The sequence below is a fragment of the Chiroxiphia lanceolata genome, chromosome 16 (genome assembly GCF_009829145.1).
Source record: "Chiroxiphia lanceolata isolate bChiLan1 chromosome 16, bChiLan1.pri, whole genome shotgun sequence".
NCBI lineage: Eukaryota > Metazoa > Chordata > Aves > Passeriformes > Pipridae > Chiroxiphia > Chiroxiphia lanceolata.
In genome coordinates, this window is record NC_045652.1 from 6,212,239 (window position 1) to 6,235,432 (window position 23,194).

The window sequence follows — 23,194 nt, forward strand, 5'->3', positions numbered from 1 at the left end:
ACTGATCTTGGAGTGATACTTTTATCTGTCTTGCATTCCCCTTACACCTTTTGCCCAATCACTTCTCTAACCCCAAAATTATCTTGACTCAGAGGTAATTCTTCAGCAGGTTTACTCACACAGTCCAATGTAACTTGGCATTCTGAAAGGCCCTGTTCTGATTTTATGTTAATTCAACAAAAGGAAAGGGCAAAGCAAAGTGTTGCAACAAACTGAAAAACTTATTCTGGTGTGTTTATAACCTCATTCTTGGTTCTCATGCAGGTTTCTCAACTTCTGCTTTCCATTTATAGCATGCCAGGCAATAATATCAAATTTTTGTAATCTTAGTAGCCTAGTGAGGCCACAAAACATGAAAAAGGAGAACTACCTTAGTGCAGGTTATTCTTACTCTTTGAACCTCACTGAGTTCACCCCTTTTTGAAGTTCTGGCTCTCGATTTTGATGTTTTGTGCAGTATTTTTCTGGTGTTTTCAGAAGTATTCATTCCCAAGCTGTTCAGAGGGACAACCTCATAGATGGGTAAGAAGGATGAGGATTCGTTTATAAAAAAGCAGCATGTGATAGTGGGTGACTGGGTCTGCTCTGCCTTCTCCCATCACAGCTGCAGTGTTAGCTGTTTTACTCCATGTTGCAGGTGAGCTTCATGGTACAGCTCTGTGTTTGTACACCTCAGGAAAGGAGACAAGTTCAACCAGGGATGGCAGTGGAATTCTGCTAAGGGCAGATTATCTGAGAACCATTTGTTAGATATTCTTCATTGCAAAATATGGTGCTTGATGCCAAGCTGAAACTTTCCATGGTTGTGGCGTGTGGATACCTATTTTAACAGGATATGGTCTGGAAATTTTGTGGGTTGTTTCATGTGGGTTGTTTCCTGCTGGTTGTTTCATGCTGGCATCTCAGTATTACAGTGGAGTAAATCACATGGATTGCCAGCCCAGCTGGCATTCACATCAGTGTAAACTCTGAAGAGCCAATATTTGGATTTGAAACAGTCTGATAAAGATGATAAATAACCAACATGTAGTGTTATTCTACACCTGTGGAATATCCAGAAGGAATGTTTGAACTTCTTTAAAACCTACCACGGTAACTGGAAGCAAATAGAAGGGATTTAAAATGTGGAGTTAAAAATAAGCTTTGTCAAGAAATGTAGCTGCAGCAGCCTAAGCAGCTCTCACATACAGGGTGATTGGAGCAGGGAGCACCTTGGGTCAGTCAGACTTGTCTGGATATTGTATGGCACTCTGCTTGGAAGTCTATAACAACTCCCAGCTCAGGAGTAGGCTTGTGCATGAGTTCTGGGTGGGAAAGAGAACTGATTAAAAAATAAATGTGATAGATTCCAAAACGTCAGAGTGACACGTGTCCAGGAATTAACTCCCAAGGTGACCATGCCATTCTGTATCTAATCAACCATATTGTTTGGGAAAGAATTGTGTAAAATAAGTGTTTTCTCTTTCACTGTTCCTTCTTGTGCCATGGGGATGTCTCCTAGTGCTACCTCCAGGGCTTAGGAACTGAGTGTAGCATCCCAGCCAGAAGCTGCTTCCCCTGAGATGAAATTGTCCTTACAGTAAGAATGGCTGCTTCTTCCACCACCTTCTCTGCAGTCTTCTCATTTCCCCAACACCTGCTGAATCTGTGCTTGCATCATTTATATCCTGATAAGATACAGGAGTTGCCACTTATTCAATATTTGGCACTTTTGGTCCAGGTGGTCAGACTGCAGCATCCCAGTGCCCTGACTGCAGTGAAAGATGGGTGACTCTCACTGAAAGCTGTGGCTGGGTCTGTAAGTTTAAGGGTCTCAGGGTTATAACTCAGTGCAGGTCTAAGCAACACCAGTTCCCCAGAAGACCTCAGTGTCTTGCCCACAGAAAACCACAGTGCAGGAGTTGTGGTTTGGATTGGCAGAAGCTGTGATTTTGTCAGAGCTAACAGTTTGGAATTTGATTTCAGCCAGCAAGAGACAAACCATGGATTTTGTGCCTGAGACTGGCTACCTTGATTTACTGCACAGTGACATCGACCCACTGCAACTGTGTGCTCTCCTTGATCCTAAGTCATCTGGAGATGGAGAAGGTGACTTCACTACAGGTTAGTAAAACACTAAAAAATGCTTGGTTAGTTTAGTGCTCATGCTGTAGGTTATTGCCATCTCCTCTCAGACACAAAGCCATCTAATGGCAGTTTATCTTGGTGACAGGGCTAAATTCTACAGGCACTTGGTGTTATGATATGGTAACTTGGTCTGCATCTGTATATACAATAGTGACTGCTTCCAGAAACTGTTGTGTTTTTAAACTGTACATATTTGCAGCATCCTGCTTAGTCAGTCTAACAAAACATACTGTACTGGAATCATCTCTGTGATTGATTATTTCCCAGGCTGAGCTGTTCTCTTTCAGCTTGACTGTTAATAACAGCTGCAGTAGTGTTTCTTCACCCCATGGCCTCACTTGCTCAGTGACTGAAGGTAGGATGAATCAGGGATCAAGGACTGACTCTTGTGCTATCAGAGATGTTTCACTTATTTGAATACTTTTGAGCCTTAGCAGTGTCTGAGGTGATGTAGGTAAATCAAACATCATCAGGACACTACACCAGTTATTGAAAGCTGAACATCTCTGCTGGGAGGGTCTTAGCACAGTCCCAGGCATGGGTTTGGCCTTGGCCAACCAGAAGCTTCACAGGCAACTTGCAGTACCTGGACACAGCATTGTTCTGAACAGGGAATTTCGATGGCACCACCGTATCCTGCAGTAGAAGGTTTAATAGTGTGCATGAGTCTGGGCTTTAATGCCATAAAATGGATTTAGGAAGTGTTTTACTTACTAGGAGAGATGAGGTCTCAGAGTTTATCAAAGGAAAAGTGCTGATTTCCAGGTGGCTATGAATTACTGAGAGTTTAGTTCTGTTCCTCCTTAGCCAACTTACAATGCAGAGCCAAAACCTTATGCCAAAGCAACAAATCTGCCTGTTCTGCATGTCATGCTATCTGGGTTTTTTGCTCCTTAGTTATGGTATTCATTAAGCCAATGTATATTCTTCTTTAGATCTTGAAGTTGATGCCAGCAACTATGAACAGTTAAATAATATGGATTTCATGAATACAATGGAAAATGGTGAAAATGGAGATGGGTCGTGTCTCTGTTCCAACACCACAGATCCTTATGCTAAAATGGGTATGAAAGTAATTTTTGGGTGTTAAATCATTATTTAACAGTCACTTGCTATAGCTGTTCCTTACAAATTCTATTTTCACTCTGAAGCAGTGGCACATACTCAAGTGGTCTGTCCCTCATGCATGGTAGATCTAACCAGAGTACCTAAACCTGTGCATTGTGGGGAAACAGATGAACAGCAGCTTGTGGCTGTTGGGGGAAAATCTCTCTATTAATGTCATCTTCTGCTTAATACTTCCTGTCTCAACTTCTCCTTTCTTGTGATCTTTATTTCCTGAACAACAATTTACAAGAAAAACTTAATTTAACTCTTCAATTTTACTTAAACTGTAGATTTCTGTTAATAAGGGTAAGCTTACAAGAATTTTGCTGAGAAATTTATGATGCCATTGTGGTGTTCATCTTTTTTTCTTTCCTATGTTGCTAGCTGAATTAGTAGAATATGTGCTCAAGGATCATCAGGAGAAACAGGTGGAAGACATTTTTGGTAAGATTTATATGACAAAGACTAATTTTCTCCATGACAGTGTTCTGGCTAACATGTGCTTCATGCCCACAGTTCAAACACTGGTAAAGTTTTATATATATGGTGTCTTCTTTCCACTTGTGAACAGTGTCCCAGGATTTTCTTGAAAAAACAAGGATTTTCTGTATTTTTGAAGGCTTTTCTCAAAGATGGCAGATTTACCTCTGATCAAGTTGCTGTTGACATCACTGTGGCCATAACACACTCACAGTTTAACTGCCCAGTGCTGTAAATGCCCTCAAGCAGCATCACATTTATTCTGAGCACAACAGGAATGATATACATGAGTTGCCAGAAGACTTAACATGTGTATAAATGCAGCTCACACACACTTATTTCCATCCAGGATGCACTGAGCTGCCTGAGGAAGCACCTCAAGTTTTACTTCTCACCCAGATCAATGCAACAATGCTATAATATACATATAACAAATTACTCCTTCATTCAGTGCTTGACCAGAGATACTTGCTTTGCTTCCTGGACAAAATCATTGCTTAGGTAGCAGCAAAAACGCAGCTGTTTATTATTTCAGAATCTGTATATTAATGTGTGGCTGCTGAGAAATCCATAGAATCAGAAAGATTCACACAATATCTGTACATCCTGTTTTATGTTTGAGCAAAATTATTTGAACTAATTTACCAAAGGTCAGTCCTTCCCTAGAATAATTCTGGCTACAGTAAGCTCACATGACTTTTCAAGTGATTTATACTGCTCCCTGGTGTGTCTAGAATTTCAGGGGTTTTGTACCCAATAACAATATTTATATTGGTTTTAGGAAAAAAAAAACAAACAAGATACAGTATTAATACTTAAGTATTTGCCAGTAAAAGAATGGTATGGATAACTTCACAGTTCTTTAAACACAAAGTATGAAAATCATTCAGAACCCTTACTCTGTCTCTTAAAGGATCTAATCCCTTTTGTACATAAATTGAGTAATTTTACCTGTACTGAGATCACATGAGACACGGCTGTGATGTTTTATCCTTTGCTTATCACTAGAGCATTGAGAAGTATTTATGTTTTATTAGCCACTGAATTTATGGCAGTAGATTAATAGTTTGCAGTTCAGAGGCTAACACACGGTAAGAAAATCTGCATTCAGAGTTCTGTGGCCTTTCTAAACTATATGGATCTGGATACATGTTTTATTGCATGATTTGGTTTTTATCTTTTATTTGGAGTCTATTCCATCTTTGCTGCCTGTTGGTGTGTTTCTCTAGCTTTTACTTCTTTCTATAATTTTTCTAGGAGAAAAAAGGTTGACATTTGGCCATACTTCATATTTTTAGCAGGGAACCTCAATTTGGATGAAATGGCTGCTGAAAACATTGAGAAATTTCCTGACATAAAGAAGCAGAAGTGTCATAAACGAAGTAAGTGAAGAACATTAAGAATTTGGAAGGCTGTAGTGTTTGAATTCTAAACTTTCATGGTTTTAGCACAGCCCCAATGCCCTTCTCATGCAGTTCATTCAACCAGATGTGTTTCCTCTGCCCCTGCTCGTGGTGCATGGGCAGGAACTGAAAACAGCTCTTCCAAGCACAGAATTTACAATTCACAGAATTTGTTGCCCTGTAACATGACTTTCAGCATGATCTATTTCTTCCCATTTTTATTATCCATGTGACAGTGTTAACTTCTTTTTCATCGTGTGTATAGCTTAGCAAGTATTGGCTGAACAACTCCTCTTTAATAGCAAGGACAACAGCAAAAATCTTTGAGTGGCACAAAATCTGCAGCCTAATTAAACTTCACAGTCAGACTGAAATAATAATATGAGGCTTTTCACATTCGTGTTTATGCACTGGAGCTGCACAGTTCTGAAATAGCTGAGTTGAAACTCATAACACCCCCTTCTACTTTAAAAGGTTAAAATAAGTTTCCATGGGGTAAACTTAAAATTACCAAACTGGTTCAATTTTTGTCACTTATTCTCACCTTTCTTTCTTTCAGCCCTCCTAGGCTCTGCAGAAAATTGGTCTGATGCTTCAGAACCAAAATACAGAAAAATTGGTAAGTCATTGGCTGAATAGGGGAAGGTTATGGAATGTATATTTTCTCATGTTCCAAAGTCTTATCCTCTGCTAGGTAGTTCAGAGTAGCAAGCAAAGGATGACATTCTTTCAAAGGAATTGGATGAAAGTAAAGTTTTTTTGCCCAGTTGTTTTGATAGCTATAGCAGTACCTGTTCTTATCTGACCATAGCAATGCAACAGTCTCTGGAGAGGAAATTACGGGGGAATTTATCCCACTGATATAAGCATGAGCCGAAAAACACTTTTTGAAATCTGGGTTTATACCTCAGTAGAAATGAAAGATTCTTTAACAAAATAATATATCAGTTCCTGATAAGCAACATGAACACATCCCACCCTAAAAGATTTGCATTGCAGACACAGTGCAATTTATAGTGGCACAAAACCCACTCAGGTCTGTAGCTCTAGATGAAAACATCAGACCACAGAAAGTGACGAAATATAGACTTACTTTTTGCTGCTAGACAGGAGAGGGAAGGAAAAAGCAAAAAAAAACCTCTCAGAATAAGGATGTGGCAAACCCAAGGAAACTAGCAGAATAATTCAAATTAACAAGTGTGTCTTACTTGATTTGTAAGAAACTTTCCATAAGCAGATGAAATTGTACAATGCACGAGTCTCTCTCCCCATTTGTCCCATTCTTGGAAGAAAAAAGAGTGCTGTGGGCAAGATGCATCTTTTAAAATTCAGGTGTTTGTGACTGCTCTTTGGGAAACACTCTTAGAGTTGTCCTTACAAGCACCGTAGTGTCTCAGTAGAGAGTCAAGGTCCTCAGTTTACTGCACTTGGACCTCTCTGCTCTTTTGCCATATTGAGATAACAAAGTGTGCTTGGGAAATTATCACAGCTGATGTCAGACCTTGCTATGTCTTATCTGTCAGCTCTCCATGTGTAAGATCGTTTACATATAGATACATCTGGAGACGTCTAGAAATAAGACAGGCCAGGAAAGATGAAGAAAAAGAAAATTTAAAGGGTGAACTACTCGGAAGAAAAAGCGATCCACTACAGAAATTCAAAAATACATTTTAGGCTTTGAGAGCTGGGTATATTCCAGAAAGCTGTTGTGAACTGTTCTTACTGACTAGTGATTCATGTTATCTGTTGACATCTCTTCTCTGGTCCCCTCAACTTCCAGCAATGAAATAATGTTCTCCTTTCATTTTGCTTTTTTATTTTGAAGTGGAAGTGCCTGCAGTGGCTGCAGAGAATGGCAGTTTCTTAGCTCTGCCTTTCAACAGCCTGCCAGTGAGCTGCACCTCACTGACTAACCAGCACTTGTCCTTTTCTGTTCCTGCTGCCTACGGGTTGGAAAGAAGTTTCCTAATTCCTGGTATGTACACACAGCTATAGGGGTGCACCTGTACAGAGGTTGATTTATACAAGGGGAAACTCTCCTCTAAATCTTGACTGTGAACAATGGCAGGAAAACCAAGCATGGCAGCTGTCTCAATCAAACACTTAAATAGGTGGCACTCACTAAAAGAATGAAAACATTCAAGGGAAATTAAAGGGCATGCCCCTAATGAAATAGAAGGAACCCTTCTTTAATTGGTGAAGTGCAGGTTATAAGAGAACAGTTATTTACTCTATGCTAACCTAAGTAATTCCCTACTTGTCTTAAGAATAGCAAGTCACAGAACTTCCATTAATAAACTTTGATTTAGTTCCAATTACTTTTTCACTCTGAGGTTTGTAAAGGACTGAGGGATAATTACATTTGCAGTAGCAGAGCAAAATCTAGGTTGTAATTGAGCTCATAAAAGCTGAGTAGTGATGGGCTGTGTAACCACCTGGCCCTTGGTCATGCTGTGTAGCAGAGGGTGCTCATGGTACACTGTGAAATGCTAATGACCAGGGCACAGTTCAACACCTTTCACTGTTAAATCTATGCTGGAAAGGAACCAAAAGCAGTGTATAAGTTGGAAGTCTTGAAGTATCTGATGCTAGCTAAAGCAGCATAAAGCATCAGAGGAAATTCTGTCACACCTACAGAAACTCAGAGCTATGGGTGATTAAATTGCAAGCATTGAATCATCAGAAAAACTACCCAGTGTGGGTTGGGAGGGGGAATGCTGGCTGGCTGCTTGTACAACCTGCATGATGTTCACTTGGGTGGGATGTAGTGCAAAGGATGGTAAAATTAATGCAGATATTATTTTCACATCTCCTCTCTTCTGGATCTCTGTCTATATGTTGATAGACTTTGCCTTAAGCACTTTTCCTTATATTAATAGGATTTCTTTTTAGACTGTTGAAAACCAGTGGTCACTAAAAGCTGAGTAATCTCTTGTATTTCACTTTTAAGAGTATTTTTTCTAATGGATTCTATGGACCTCCTGTGATCCTATGAATTCTCCATGATAAATATTTGCCTAGAAGCTGTATAAAGAATAAGTAGCTTTTAGAAAGCTTTTTCTCTCTTAGAAACCTTTAGAAACCAGAAGCTTTAAAAACAGAATAGAAATTATTCTGTACTCATTTCAGGATCTTCAGAACCTTGGACTGCAGAGCTTCTACCTGTCAATGTGAAAGGGAGCCAGGACAATCCAGGCTTTGCAGATCCTCCTCAGCAGTTACTTAACTTTGTTCTTGAAAGTGGCATATCTGATTTTATAATATATCCAGGTAAGAGCAATAGCCTTTCGTCCACATAAATAGGCATAAAGTACTGAAAAATCAATGCTGCCAACAAAGTACTAAGTTCAGTTACTGATAGCTATGATATGCTAAAAGCTATTATCTGTTTCTTGCCAGTGTTTACTTCTTCCATGGAAACATTCATATCCCCAGATTTTCCAGTTAGTTCATTTGGTGAGTAGAAAATTGATTTTTATATGTGTACAGCACTTTTAATGGATAGAGGGACCATATTTTTTCTACTCAAAGCCAATTCTCCTCTCCAGGCTCTACTCATATTGATCTTATTGAGGAAACTAGAAATTGATGGCATTACCTTTTCTGTATTGATCACTGTCTGCTTAATCTAATCCAAAATAAAGTGCAGGTAAGGGGCTGTAGAGCTACAGGTTTAGCTGTATTTTAGCAGCCTCTGTGTTTGCTGTGAGACTCCAGTTTCTGGAATAAGTCTTGTCTGATTCAGACGATGCTTGAGCCCCACCAGAAAGTGGAAGTTGTTCTGGTCCTGACATGGCCTGAGCATCTTAAATGCTCAGTGCTGCAAGCCAGGCTGCAGCCAGCTCACCTGAAAGCCCCAAAACCCAAACCGTGAGGGCTTATTTAACTGAACAGTACAGAAACCTAATGTACAGAAAGGCTTATAAAGAAATCAGAGCCTTGGTCAGGACATAACAGTCCCACCTGTGGCATTAAACTTTCCTGAGACACTTTTTCCAGCCCTCGGAGCGGAGTTGGAAGCCGGAGTTTGATGTCCGTGTTCAGCTGCTGGTCCCTGCAGCTGCAGCAGCCCAGTGAAAGGATTCTATTGCCCTCTGGTGGCTTCCACCGCCGCAAAAGCATAAAGTGTGAAATAAGAGGCAAATGTCCCTGGGTTTGGGGCAGTCTTTGTGAATTATAAATACTACCCATGTGAATACACAATGCTGATAATTCCAACTGATTTACAGCAGCACAACATAGGCATGTTACAAGTCTCAGAATTCCAAATGCAGCAGAAAAATTAACATAGAACATTCCGAGCCAGTGTCTTTTCCTCTTTGAAAAATTATTCACCCCTGACTTGACCAGTTTCTCATCTAAATGTCTCATTACAGCTTTTTTGGTTTTCCATTCTGTTTTCTAATTTGATAAAAGAAACAGTAAACCAAAACCAGACAGCTACCTGAAAACAGGCACAACCCTTCTTTATTTAATATTTTAGGTTGATTTTTCTTCTACAAGGAGGATAACTATCTTTGTATCAAATGTACTCTTCCACTGAAGTAAGGACTTGCTTATTAGAAGTCTGTGGTGCTTCCCTGCTAGAAACAACTCTGAACTCAGACCATTCCAAAGATTGCGGGCATGTGGAGTAGGAATTAATTTTCAGATCTCTGAAACTAAGATTTGTATTTGTTTAAAACACATTCTACAGCAAGATGATGATATAGTATGAAATGCATTTGTTCAATTTAGAAAGATCAACCTGTTTTGATTTGGGGGATTTTTTGCAGATTTCTGCTGCACGTAGTTCCAAGACTAAGAGGATGGGTTTGTTACAGTCTCTGTCAATTTAAATTCTGTCTTGCATTTGCAAAGCTTTGCCTACGAAGGGTTTTGTCAAAACTGATAGTCTGTCATTACCTGTAGAAAATATGTTCTCTCTGGGAAAACTCCCAATTTCTTTGTGTAAAGTAGACACTGCTCATCTGACCGATGTGCAAAAGTTTGAAAGCAAACAGGCAAAAAGAAAGAAATTAGGACAGCAACAGGGCTTTTTCAATAAAAGTAATGGGTAAATTCTATTACCAACAGTCACTTCGCTGTGACTTTAATCCTTAGTGCTTGGTTTACAAGGTGTAGAATAACAAAAGGAAGCATTTGCTTTTGAAGATATAGAGAAGCACTATGTGTGAATGTGAATTTATTCAAAACACTGACATCAGTCTTATTGTTAAAATTAGTTAGACTGACTAAATTACTATCTCAGTGTCTTCTTCAAGTGTATGGTTTTGTTTCTCCAGATGTAGAAACGTCTGAAGAAGTTCAAGATTCCATAATTCCTTCTGAAGACGATTTCAAAACACGAGGTGAGTTTAGAACTCTTGAACTTAAACCTTCCAGTATTTCTTGGAAAGAGACTCTGTGCCTCTTTCATACAGAAAAGCCACTTGTTGTAGGAATCTCATTCAACAATTTGTGGAGCTGTTCTGAGGGTCTGGGCACAATTCCTGTTTCATGATGTTAGACTTGACTACTTTTAGATAGCTTTAGATACCTGTAGTACCTACTTAGCAGGTCAGTGTGCTTAGCTGGTTTTATCATCTGTGTAGATAATTATTCAAAATTATTCAGCCATAGATTTAAAAGTGTCTGTTGTGCCTGCACTTCTAACCTGTGGCTGAACAGGATAAATCCAGACCTATGGGTTTTAAGGAAATGGATGTATTTTCACCATATTACCATAGCACTTAAAGCACCATGAAATGATGTTGTAATTTCTGGACTGGTGTCTTCAGTTTGTGTGTGCTTTTTTACTTCTCTAGAGCTGGTGGAAACTTTCTGCACTTCACTTAAGGATTATTTTCGAGACACGTGCAAGTTTGTGACCCTGGAGCGTGAGGTAGCACTGGATCACCTGTTTATTGATGGGACACTTGTTCAAAGCAAACTGAAACCAGGCCTGGGAGGAATAGTGCAAAACAATGGAAAACCAACTGGTGACTTGCAGTCTGCACGAGAAGGAAAAGACAGCCATTGATAGAAGCCAAATATTTCAAATCCCAAAACGTAAAGGCTTAGAGACTAAAGTGATTTTGGTGCTGGGAAAAGCAGGGATGGGCAAAAGCATTCTTGTTCAGAAGATCTGCCAGGACTGGTCCAATGGAGAGTTTCCGAGTTTGAATTTGTATTTTGGTTGACTGTGAGCAAATAAGCTTGCCTGAGAAGAGATACAACCTGAAGGAACTGCTTCTTGAATTTTTTGTGAAACCCCAGGAGGGAAGCAAAGAGATATTTGAGTACTATTGCAAAATCCTGCTAAAGTCCTTCTGGTGTTTGATGGTTTAAAGGATTGCATGACCATGAGAATTCTCCTCGTGCTCAGCCCAGCGAGCCGGAAAAAGATTTGTACAGTATAAAGGAGCTGCTTTCAGGACTCATCCAAAGAAAGATACTCAATGGTTGGTACCTTATTATTACAGCAAGACCAAAAGAAAGGTGTACTACTATGTGTCCAAAGTGGATAAGACTATTGAAATAGTAGGATTTTCCCCTGAGCAGAGAGAACTGTACATAAACAATACTTTGAAGGATACCCCACTGTGACAGTGCACTGAAATTAGTCAAAGACCATGAGTACCTGTTCAGTCATTGTTACAGGCCTGGTATGTGTAGATTTGTTTGTTTTCTTTGTGATACAGTACTTGAAATGGGAGAGGAAAGCCTTCCTTCAACTCTTTCTGCAGTCTTCCTGAAATTTTTTCAGCAGAAGATAATACCTGTGCAAACAGATGTTACAACCACACAAAATCAAGAGAATCTTATTACCCTAGCCCATATAGCCTGGTGTCTTGGAGAAAAGCACCAAAGTGCCATGAAAAGTGATCTTTTTCCTTCTAAAGAAGTTAAAGAGTTTTGCTCTGAAATACGGATTTTTCCTGCCATTTGCATTCCCCAGACATCAGATAGTGAAGAAGAGGAATTTGGGAGCACATTCTCTGACTTTGTCATTCAGAACTTCTTGTGTGCACTTCACCTTTCATTAGCAGAAGAGCTCAAGGATAAAAGTGTAATAAAGTACCTGTCTTTTCCATCCAAAAGGAAAAAACCCTATCACTGGCTAGATTTAGTGCCTCGATTTTTGGCTGGATTGTTGTTTCTCCAGGATGACCCTTACTTCTGCTCCCTTTCGAATCAGGATGAAATACAACCACTGAAGAAGCAGAATAAACTCTTGAAATACATTAGAAGGCTGCAGATTAATGATCTCTGTCCAGAGAGGCTGCTGGAGCTCTTACGCTGTGTTTATGAAACCCAAAGCAGTTACCTCCTGCAGCACGTGGCCTTAAGGCTCAAGCCAGACTTGTCTTTTCTGAACATTGTCCTTACCCCACCCGATGTCCATGTACTGCACTCTATTTTAAAAAGGTCGAGAAAGGAGTTTTCCTTGGATTTGAGAAACAGCAGCATTGACATGCAAGGGCTCAGAGACTTGGTGAGCCTAAAGAACGTGGCGTCGTTCAGGTTGGTCACTGTCTGTACGTAGTTCGTAGCACTGTCTCTAGATGACACCTTCATGCAGCAACAGCTGTCACATCTGTTGGTTTTGCGTGTTTTGTCACCTCACAGGGCCTCCCTCAATGACACTGTCGGGCTCTGGAAATCTTTAGAACAGACAAAAGACTACGAGCTGCTGAAAGCATCAGCGGAGAAATTTGTTCTTGATCCCTTTAAGGCAAAGACGATGAAGGACATCAGTGACCTCTCCGACCTCGTAGAGATACAAGAGAAGATGGTGAATTGGTAGGCTCGGTTATGATCAGAAATCCTGTTGTGCTGGCAACTTCAGAAAATGGGGTTTCGCTGACAACTGAGTTCTCTGAACAACAGTTGCTGGACAACAGAGTTCTTTGCTTCTCCAAAGGAGAAGTAACTCAGGCAGTGTAAGCTCTTGTATCACGCCAGGGTGTTCTTCTACCCTGCTGTGAGGTGGCTGTCATGGCAGGGAAGAGCAATGACAGCACTACACCCAATATTCATCAAAACTGCCAATAAAAGGGCCAGCTGTCATTTTTTCTTCAGATTTCTTTTTAATCTCCAAGTGGGTCATCTTTCAATTGCTTTCAGTTGCATAACTTGGGCTGATTCTTTCCCCTGTAGCCTCTGGGCCCATAAATGAAAGCCTGTTTTGCCCCAGTCACATGTGGTCTGAGTCAGTCTTTTAGCCCAGGAGGTGAAAGCTTGGGTCTATAAACCCTATGTTTCATCCCTGCTCATACTGGGGCTAGGGGACTGGTTGCATTTAAAAGCACACCAAAATAATGGTTTTGGTTTGTTTTAAATGATGACTTCCATTTTAAGATGTGCAGAGTATTTTGATTAAATATACACGCAATAATTTCATGTCTGACAGAAATAGTTGATACAGAAAAACGTATTTTAAGTTTATTGGAAAAAGAGCAAACAACTGCACTATGAAAGGCAATTACAGATTGAAATTACTCAGGTGAAGAAAGGTTGGAGCAGAAGTATTCTGAGTTTCTTGATTCCTCAGCTAATGCAGCACTGGTTTATTTCCTGTAAAAATTTACTAACAAATTATTTAAAGCACTGTTTTGTTGCTGAAATATTTATCATACTCTGGTTCTACTGTGATTTATTTACGTGAGCAAGATGCATTGATCCACCAGCTTGAAATTCCTGCCATCAAAAACCTCAGAAACTCGAATTTGCGTAAGTGTTGTACTCTCTGCTGATTGATATGATTACACTGAAGAATGAGAAGTCATGGATATTGGCTGCAGTCCTTGTACTGAGTCTAGTTAGTTTATGTAAGCATAAGAAAACTTATTTTGCTTTTCTTAACAAGATTTATTAAATCATGCCAAAACTCAGAAAGCATCATTCTGGCTCCTGCAGTGATACAGATCAACAGGTTCCCTCAATTTTGTTTGATTTTACTACAGGTTAGCTCCTACCAACAGGTGTAGATCTTATGCCACAGGGCATAAAATTTCTTGATTGTGATCCAGCTACTGTGGGGAATATTTTTCCCCCAGAAATGCTCATCTTTTCTATCTAGGTCTCCTGATGTAATTTTTACCCTAACAGAGCTTGGGCCATGAGAGAATTATGTCAGAGAATGCCTCACAAATAAATAGTTAGCACCCTTTTCCTAGAAGAGGAGCTTGCTTGGAAACACTTTGAAATGAGTGTTCAGTGACATTCTTTTTTCCCCACAAACTTCAAGCGCCTCCAAGGCTGTTCTATGCTTAAAATATCCTGCCATAGGCTGGGAATTGGTTTGGGCAGAAATTGCAGCAGTGCAATGAAGAACTCTCAGCAGGTCTTCATCTGTTTCCTGCTCTTCAGATCTAACCCAACCCAGCACTGCTATGCTTGGCCTCACTTCTGATTTTATGCTGCTTTCTCTTCTCCTTTCTCTTCTTATTACTTTTATTTAAATTTTGCTTAAAATTCTAATCCTTTTAATTAAACTTGTACTGATACCAAAGAAACTCCAAATCAGAGGTTGGGGTCTGAGGGACAAATGTTGTGAGCACAGATATCAAAGTGCAATTTATACTTTAAGATGCAGTAAAAGGTTGATTTTTAGTTAGTCTGAATTGCCAACAGTTGAGGCAAGAAATATTTTTTTTTAATCTCAGTTATCAAGATAATACTTAAAATTAAAAACCTGAGAAAGAGAAAGAACAGAAATACAGCAATCTAAAAAAAGTGAGATGAATTTTGCAAAGAGGAACAAAAAAAGTGGCAAATGCATGTACCACTGATTCTGTGGTTTCTAAGGGCCTCAGCCTTGTGTGCTCCTCATCTGGAGGCTTCACAGCAGAATTCCTTGCTGCAGGTGGTAGGGAATAATTGCTTCTGAGGAGTGTAAACAGCATTGGGGGCTGCAGGGAAAAAAATGTAAAGATTCTTAAACTTTGCTGTTTGTGAGCATGTGAAAAAACTGCTGCATATCTGTATTTTCTTCCAGGCTGGGTCCAGTGTGTGGCCCCCGGGGATTGCTAAAACTCGTGAAAATTCTTGCAGCATTTCCATCACTTCAGCATTTAGAGTGAGTTCTGCTAAAGATCAACTTTGCCACCGTTGCTCCTCAGCAGCCCTTGATGATGGGGGAGCTCTTGCACCCGAGAAACATTTTCTTTGCCAGCAAGACTCCCTGCTTTGATGAACAAACTGAACAGCAGAAACATCCCGAGACTATAACAGCAGATGAAAAGCTCTTCAGCCTCCCTTGGGACACTCGGTGGTGGTTCATTCAGTACCCTCAGTCACTTCCCTGGGCGTTCCTCAGCTTTTGGGAAAGGTTTAGTCCAGACCCACTGGGTGCTCCCCCTTTCCTGCCACAACACTGCCCGAGGGTCACTTATTTCTTCCTTGAAGCTCCAGAACATGCCCTAGTCCATGAAAAACCAACTGTCTCTTAATTTTAAGCTTCTTTACGCTGAAACAGTTGTAGCAACAATAGCCAGTACTCTGCCACGGTGTCTGTGGGAAGATTACTGGGGTTTGAGAGGGCCCTTGGCCTCACTGGCTCAGCCCATTGGCCATTTGTCTGTACTGGATCTGGCCTTTTCATGATATTTGGGAAAACAATAAAGCTTTAAGACTGAAATGAGTCCAATATATCCCAGCATTACCTGTCAAATTAGAAGGGGATTCAGTATCTAAAATTGTGACTAGATATGAAGAAAAACTTAATTTCTAATACTCCCACTCTGGAGAAGGATCTGTTTAGGCAGGGATTTACACCCTCTGCTGGATTTTGTCAGTTCTGTATTTATGTGTGCGCAAGAAATCTCATTTCAGCTTAGCTGGGACACAGCTATTTCATAACCATTTTAATAATCTTGCATATCAAAGGAAATGGGTCAAGCCATTCAACTAGTAAAAAAAAAAATTCTTAGGCTGTAAATTTGGGCAGCAGAAAGCTGCTTATTAGAGAAGCTGTAATTTGTGTGATGCTTCATGCTGATTGAGGCTGCTGTAGAGAAGGAGCTTTTCAAGATAGATAGAGTGGTCTCTGAGGTGAATAAACCACAGAAATTTAGATTAAAAGGGGAGCTAATTCTCTCTTTGTCGTCACCCAGCCTTGATGCTCTGAGTGAAAATGGCATAGGAGATGAAGGAGCAAAGAGTCTATCTGAAGTCTTTCCAACCCTGACATCTCTGGAAACATTAAAGTAAGTGCAAGGGTAACAGTTCTGGGAAATTTTGAAAAGAAATAAATTAAACCCAGAGCCTTAAGGGACTGTGTGTTAACAATTACAGGCACAACTACTCCATTGGCATGGAAGACCAAATGAGTCTATGGGGATAATTAATCTGTACATTCCTTAGAGAAATAGGATAATCCTATGGTAATTCCTCACTGCCCTTCAAGGGCCATATTTTGTCTTTTTCTCCTCCCTTGGCCTAAACAGATTGTCCAAATTATATTTTAAAAAAATGAAAATTAATTTTCCCCGTATTGTAATAAATTACAATAAATGTGCTCAACTAACACAGTGTTCTCACTTACTGTAGTTTATCACAGAATAAAATAACAGACATGGGTGCGGAGAAACTCGCCACAGCTCTTCCTTCCTTGTCTTCCTTAAAAACACTAAGGTAAGAAGTGTATCCTGTCCAGTTGTTTATACAACATACCCTGCTGTCTCTGTCAGAAATTACTGAACACAGAGCAAACATATACACTGTGCAGCACCCAAGCTTTTGACTTCATTCTTGCATAAAGTCTTTGGAAAGAAGAAGAGAAAAATTCTGACCCAGCACAGACATACAGAAGGATATCTAGGGAATATGAAGTTGTGTTTTAAACTGCAAATAAGCACAAATTGAAAGCTAAAATGCACTAAAAATATTTGAAAACCCTTGATCTAATATATAGTCTGTTTACATTATCAATTATTCAATTTTGACTGAACTGGTTTGGTTTTCTGCAGCTTGTACAATAACAACATTAGTGATTTTGGAGCAGAAAATCTGGCGAAAGTTCTTCCTGCAATGACATCTTTAAGAGTGCTAGAGTGAGTATATGAAACCTTTTGAAATGGCCCAGGAAAGCTTACTTCCTTGGAGGCTGAAAATTCAAATGTCCCATGCTTGGCTTTAGAAGAGACAGCAATTGAGGGAGAAAACTTCAGGGAAATTTCACAGGGAAAATGTGCTTATGCAGAGTCCAAACAGTCAGTGACTAGAGAAGATTAAGGAGCAGTTCACCATAAAAGTAAAAATATTGCTGTTAAGATGGGAGAATAGGATCATGGTGAGTTGGAGAAGGACCTCAGGTACATAGAAAAAGGAATCCCTCAGATGAACTAACATAGTTACATTCCTGTTTGACCTTTGAGTACATATTATGGATTTTTTCTTTTTTTCTTTCTTTCCCCATCTGCAGGGTAGCCTATACAGTATTTTTGATTTTAATTGAATGTTGGATTACACCACTACATGATGTGATCTGGATTAACAAAGTTGCTTTTATTCCTCAGTGTTCAGTACAACAAAATAACCCGTGTGGGAGCCCAGCAGTTGACCAACAGCCTCCGAAAATGTCCCCACATAAAGAACTTGGTGTAAGTCTCTTGATAGGCTGTTTGCTGTACCTTCATTCTGTAAAACTGGGGTTGAAATCATGCTAAAGCTGTGTTCTGTATTTGTGAGGCACAAATTTATGAGTCACAAAAAGAGACATCACCAAAATACAAAAGCAGCCACAGTGATGTTAAAAAGTTGTCTGTGGTTTCAGCAGCATTACTTCCCAAAGGTCCCAGGCACCTTTGTCCTGCCTTAAGCACAGTTTACATTAAGCCTCCCTTTGTTAATCTTCTACCCTCCCATAGACCTCAACCTAGTCTGTGCTGCAGGACTTGTGTTTGGAGGATAAACAATGAGCAACCATCACTACAGGTTAAATAGATTGAAGTTGCCAATACACATTCAGAGTGAGTTTGATGGAAAATTAAAGAACAGTTACAGAAACAGGACTGTAGTGTGTCCTGTAACCACAGTCAGCAAGGTTATGGAGGACTGAGCTGCTTTTTTCTAAATCAAGATGTATTTTCCTTTGTTCCATAGCTTAAATACTTTTACAGTATGATATTCAAAGGGAAAGGCAGCTTTAAAAAACAAAACAAAAAACAAACAGCAGCAACAACAACAAAGCCACAAACATAACAAACACACCAAAAACACCATAAAGCAAATTACACTTCTTAAAATCTCTTTCCTGTCTGAATCTGCCCTTACAGGATGTGGAATCCTGCCATTCCCCATGGAATTCTTGAATATCTTCAGCAGCTGGACTCTAGGATCAGTGTGTAGATTCAGAGGATCCCACAAAGGTAACAGAAACCCTGGCTCCCTAAGACAGCAAGATTTGTTTCTGTGGGAGCTGTTGATTCCAGGCTCCCTGGCAGCAGGCACAGTAACAGGGTCCATGTGTCCATGGACAAGGACAGAGACGCTGCCCTAGAGTGGCACAGATCAGGGTCACATCAGGGTCCCTTTTACTCCACTCACCTTGCATCCCCCATGTCCTTGGCACCTGCACTAGCAGACTGCAAGTGCTATGTTAAGAAAACTGGACTTCTCCCAGATCTCCCAGTTCAGTGACTGGCAGCTGCCTTCCTTACCTTCTCTTTTCTGTTGCGAAAAACCAAAGCTCTGTGTACTTCTCATTTTAATAGATGAGTTCTGTGCTCTGCAGAGATTGTTTCGTGTTGATTTTCAGGAAGTCCTTTCACTTTTCCTGTATTTAATACAAATCCTCACAGCTGCTAGGTACGTATGAAGCTGTACCTAGACTGTACTCAGAGCAAACCACTGGTTCCCAAATTCCTTGTTCGGTCTCATGGTGTGGTTTAGCCACTGGCAGTCACTTCATTGATTCTGCCTGCACAGTTTCAAAGATCCTTGAAATAATTGCATTGTTAATAATTTAATAAGTTTGCCAATGATCACCAGGATCTGACTGCCTTGGTGCTCCTGGACTGAAAGAGCTGCAGCTGGCATGGGAAGTTAGGGATTTGTGTAGGATTTCTGTTCCCAGCTTTCTGCCATATGCTTCCTCTTGCTCTTAAAAAAATTTTCTCAGGATGCATCAGTGAAATGATCCCAGTGAAGAATGACATGCCAGAGTCCAGCCAGATACCAGATGCCCTTCAGCTTTCTTTCAGATGGCAAGAAAACACACCACCATGAGATCACCAGCTGCATGAGCTGTGCTTTGAAAGGGCTGGCAATGGTTGCAGTGGCCAGTGGCTCCCTAAACCATGCCATGAGCTGAGCTCTGGCATGACTCCTGCTCTCAGTGCACTAATCACCAGATGTAGACTGGGCTGTATATATGGCACTGACCAGGCTGCAGGTCGTGGAAGATTCAGGTGCCACAGCAGCTTCACAGGCTGGCTTTATACAGCAGCAGTGAAAAATTGTTGTGGTCCTTAATAGCCTACAGTCAACTCAGTCTTTGTCCTGTTGAATGACTGTACCTACTCAGGAAAGAAGACATTAGGGGTATGATCACTGTGAGGAAACCTTCTGCATTAGCACTGAGGGGAAGTAATGGCAGGAAGTCTGGGTCCTGCCTCCCAACCTTGAGACATGCAGCACCTACCAGTCACTGCTGTCTGTTTACAGAGCTCATCAAATATCTCACTTCGGTCATCTTAATGGGGATTAGGCTGGTGGGTGTATATCTAATATTCTGTTTTCATCATGTCACAGGTATCATAAGGAAGAGGGGGAAGGTGTCCTCTGTGCTTTCCTATCTTCTTGCTGCTTTAGGAATCGGTGGCAGATCTTCATGTTGCAAAAAAGGTCACATTTAAGTTTCTAAGTGATGCTTAAATTAGGTGAATTATAAAGTTTGAATCTTCAAAGGTCATTAAAAATGCTATTCAAAGACCCAGTTGTATTCCTACTGAAGTGATGAAGAGTTAAGCAACATCAAGTTTCATAGATGAAAAGAACATCTGGACATTGTGATCACCATTAAAGGAGACCAGGAACCACCAGGACGTTGACAGTGTAAAATTCCACCACTGATTCACCAAAGAGCAGACTGAAAGCTGCTGAATATGCAACACCTGAAGCAGTGATAGATCAAATCTGATTGTTTCAAGGTGCTAGTGGTAACTGTGATCGACTTTGGTCTGATGATTTTGGACTTTCAAAGCCTAGTGTTACAGATTCCACCTGTGTGTATGGGCTGATTTGAAGCATTAGGATAAGGAGCATAAAAAAGAATGATCAGTCCTAGAAAATGTGATATTGGAAGATTATCCACGAGAATCTAGAAGTGGTTCTTTTCTTGATGCTAATCATCAGTGCTGTCTTAAGGTATAGAAAGATATTTTCTATCACTTGTTTCTTACAGAATCCTTCAAAAAAACTGAGGGGGAAAAGAAAGAAGTAGTAAGAAAGGAATTAAAACTGAAAAACTACTCAGGATTTTTCTGACATCACGGAAATCCAAATACATACAAATACCTTCAATTTATTGCACAAAAATCCTCAAAGTGGCAATCTTTGAAGGTTTTTACTTTGTCTCAAATGAGAACTGTAAATTCATATACCTGGATTGAGATTTAATTTCTTAAATGCAGCTGGCAGCATAAATGTTTACAGGCATTGATTTTCTACTTGACAGTGATCTCACTACTGCATGTGGTTTATGTGGTGCTCTGGTACAGTTATGAATAACTGGGCAAAAACAGACAAAAATACATTTCAAAGCATTATCATGTCTATGCTGCTGGTCTCAGTCATATGTGGGCCAAATACTCATCCTGATGCTACAGCAGCAAATCCGTTGTCTCGGTTTTTTTCCTTCATTTCTGCTCTGTGAACATGGAGAGAATTTACAACTGTACAGAGACAATTGTCAGGTCAGCACTAGAGTTCTGGCTTCCTGTCAGATACAGTCTGAGACAGAACAACAAAAAGGGATAGAAAAGCCTGGGAATGCTTGATATGCCATAAATTGGGAAGTCTCTCCTTCACAGTTAGCTCAGGGTTAGCTCAGCCACTCCTTTGAAATCTCTTCTGCTAAAAAGCACTGACAGTACTGACCCAAGTATCTGTGCAAACTAGAATCTCTCAACTAACCTCTCAAATTTTAAAAGTCCCCAATTTAAACAGCTCAAACCCACAATCTTTATGTTCTTTCCAGAAAGTTACACTCCTCTGCTTATGTTTCAGTGCCTGAAGGATCCTGACAGCAGGGATACAAAGTGGACAAATTAAAGAAAGAAGGGAGGAAGGTCTGTTGGTTGTTTCTGAGAGCGGGGAATCAGACACTGTACGTGAAAGAATAGAGAGTAAGGTGGAAAAACTCTGTGGCGAATATGAATGTAATTAGAATGTGATATTTTTCTTAACTATCTGCATGGTTCTTCTCTCTAGCCAGAGTCATGAATAAAAGATCTCCTTTATACTCCCCTTTTTGAGCTGCTTGAATGGGAGGTAGTTTGAGCCAAATCTTGTGTGATGTTCCCATCAGCCTGCGGTGCCCCAGTCGTGCACATCTACGGTGAACCCTTGTCTTGGCTTCCCTTAACTAAGCTTGGGATGACAAATGCCCCTTCAGGCACATATTCTGCAGCTGCACTTTACTGTGACTGAATCTGAGAATGTGCTAAATATTAGCCAGGCAGATGAATGTTACAGGACCCTGTCTGGACTGATAAAGTCATGTTGTATATACTGCTGTTCTCTTTCTATTAGTGAGAGAGATGTATTTTATAATGTACAGGTTGTAAATTGTGAGATCATGTTTTAGTTGTCTTTACACATCTTTTTTAAAGTATTAATAAAACTGAGTATTATGTTTTACATTACCTCGTAGCACCTGTTGAAAATTATTTTGATTTTTCCTTTGGAAACACTATGAAACCACTGCTGGCTTCTGTCATAAAGACAAGCTCAGGGCTTCATGTTGCAGGTCAATGGGAAGCACTGGTGTGAGGGAGACAGATTGGTCCTGCTGGCACTTAGCAGTTCAGTGGTCTGGAAATGGAGAAATGATTCCTTCTTAACAGGCAACAGGGTCTTGCAATGCCAAGTGACAGACTGTGAGTTCAGGATCAGAAGGTGCAAAAGGGCTGACTGAGGCTGCCTGCTAATAAAAGCAAAAAGGTTTTTTCATCCTTTCTAAATCTTTGCAGTTAAAAGTTCTAAAATTAATCATGGTTCAAAGTCTGGATATTCTTGTGGCACAAAGCTCCTCCAAAATGCTTTTGTCAAATGAGTGTATTGTGTATAGAGACTGAATTCACTGGCTACCCTGGAAGAAGCTGTTCTGATCAAATCTGTGTTCTAAAAATCTTTTAGGGTGAGAAAAATGCTGCTCTCTTTATGCCAATCTCTTTTTGTTGTCAAAGAAGCCTTGTTAAAATGCCAAGGATTGTGTTATGATGGAAGTCAGACCCTGTAACACTCTCCCTATCCTTTAAATGTACAAAGCTGAGCTGATCTGAGAAACTGGAAATCTTGATCTAAGATTCAGGATCTCCAAAGTGACTTACTGGGTGGAATTTGTATTGCCTTGTCTGTGCACTCTGTGGCATAAACCCACTGCAGGGAATTATTACAAAATAATAATAACAAACTGAACCATGTTCTTAAAATGACATACATGTGGCCCTGAGAAACTAGTGAAGCCATCTCTGAGAAGTATGAATTTCTGATTATACAGGCAGCAGGAATACCCCCTTCAGTAGCAAAATTCAGCACTTCTTGTGTTAGTACCAAAGGGGCACGTGAACACAAGCTTGACAAGCTTTTAGACTTGATTATTCTTTCTATAGTTACCTAAATGGGGATTTAGTTCCCTAAATGTATCTTTATGTGTTAGAATATTGTGCCCTAAGTGCCTTCATTCCTGAATTGCCAGCCAGGGATTATATGAAACAAAGCACTTGTCAGTGTTTTAAGGGCCTAAACTGCATCTGATGAAACCTATCTTGAAGAAAAGCTACTTGGCTCAACACCAGTGCTTCCCCCTTGCAGAAGCAGCTGAAAATTGTATTTGGGGCATAGAAATTTTGGGAACTGGGAGCTAG

At 40.2% G+C, this 23,194-nt stretch overlaps 1 protein-coding gene across 1 annotated transcript; it reads left to right on the top strand.

The window, feature by feature from the left end:
• Window positions 1–1,912: 1,912 nt before the first annotated feature.
• CIITA (class II major histocompatibility complex transactivator) lies at window positions 1,913–21,947 on the top strand. Its single transcript, XM_032704307.1, is given in 30 exon segments — window positions 1,913–2,103; window positions 3,063–3,191; window positions 3,619–3,678; window positions 5,013–5,096; window positions 5,677–5,736; window positions 6,943–7,092; window positions 8,247–8,387; window positions 8,517–8,573; window positions 10,403–10,468; window positions 10,925–11,073; window positions 11,075–11,273; window positions 11,276–11,293; window positions 11,296–11,400; window positions 11,403–11,444; window positions 11,447–11,581; window positions 11,584–11,689; window positions 11,691–12,012; window positions 12,014–12,059; window positions 12,062–12,623; window positions 12,729–12,902; window positions 13,024–13,042; window positions 13,790–13,814; window positions 13,817–13,832; window positions 15,100–15,180; window positions 16,217–16,309; window positions 16,653–16,736; window positions 17,072–17,155; window positions 17,621–17,704; window positions 18,380–18,472; window positions 19,857–21,947. Coding segments are annotated over 29 exon segments (3,285 nt in total). The 5' UTR covers window positions 1,913–1,982; the 3' UTR covers window positions 18,453–18,472; window positions 19,857–21,947.
• Window positions 21,948–23,194: the final 1,247 nt, after the last annotated feature.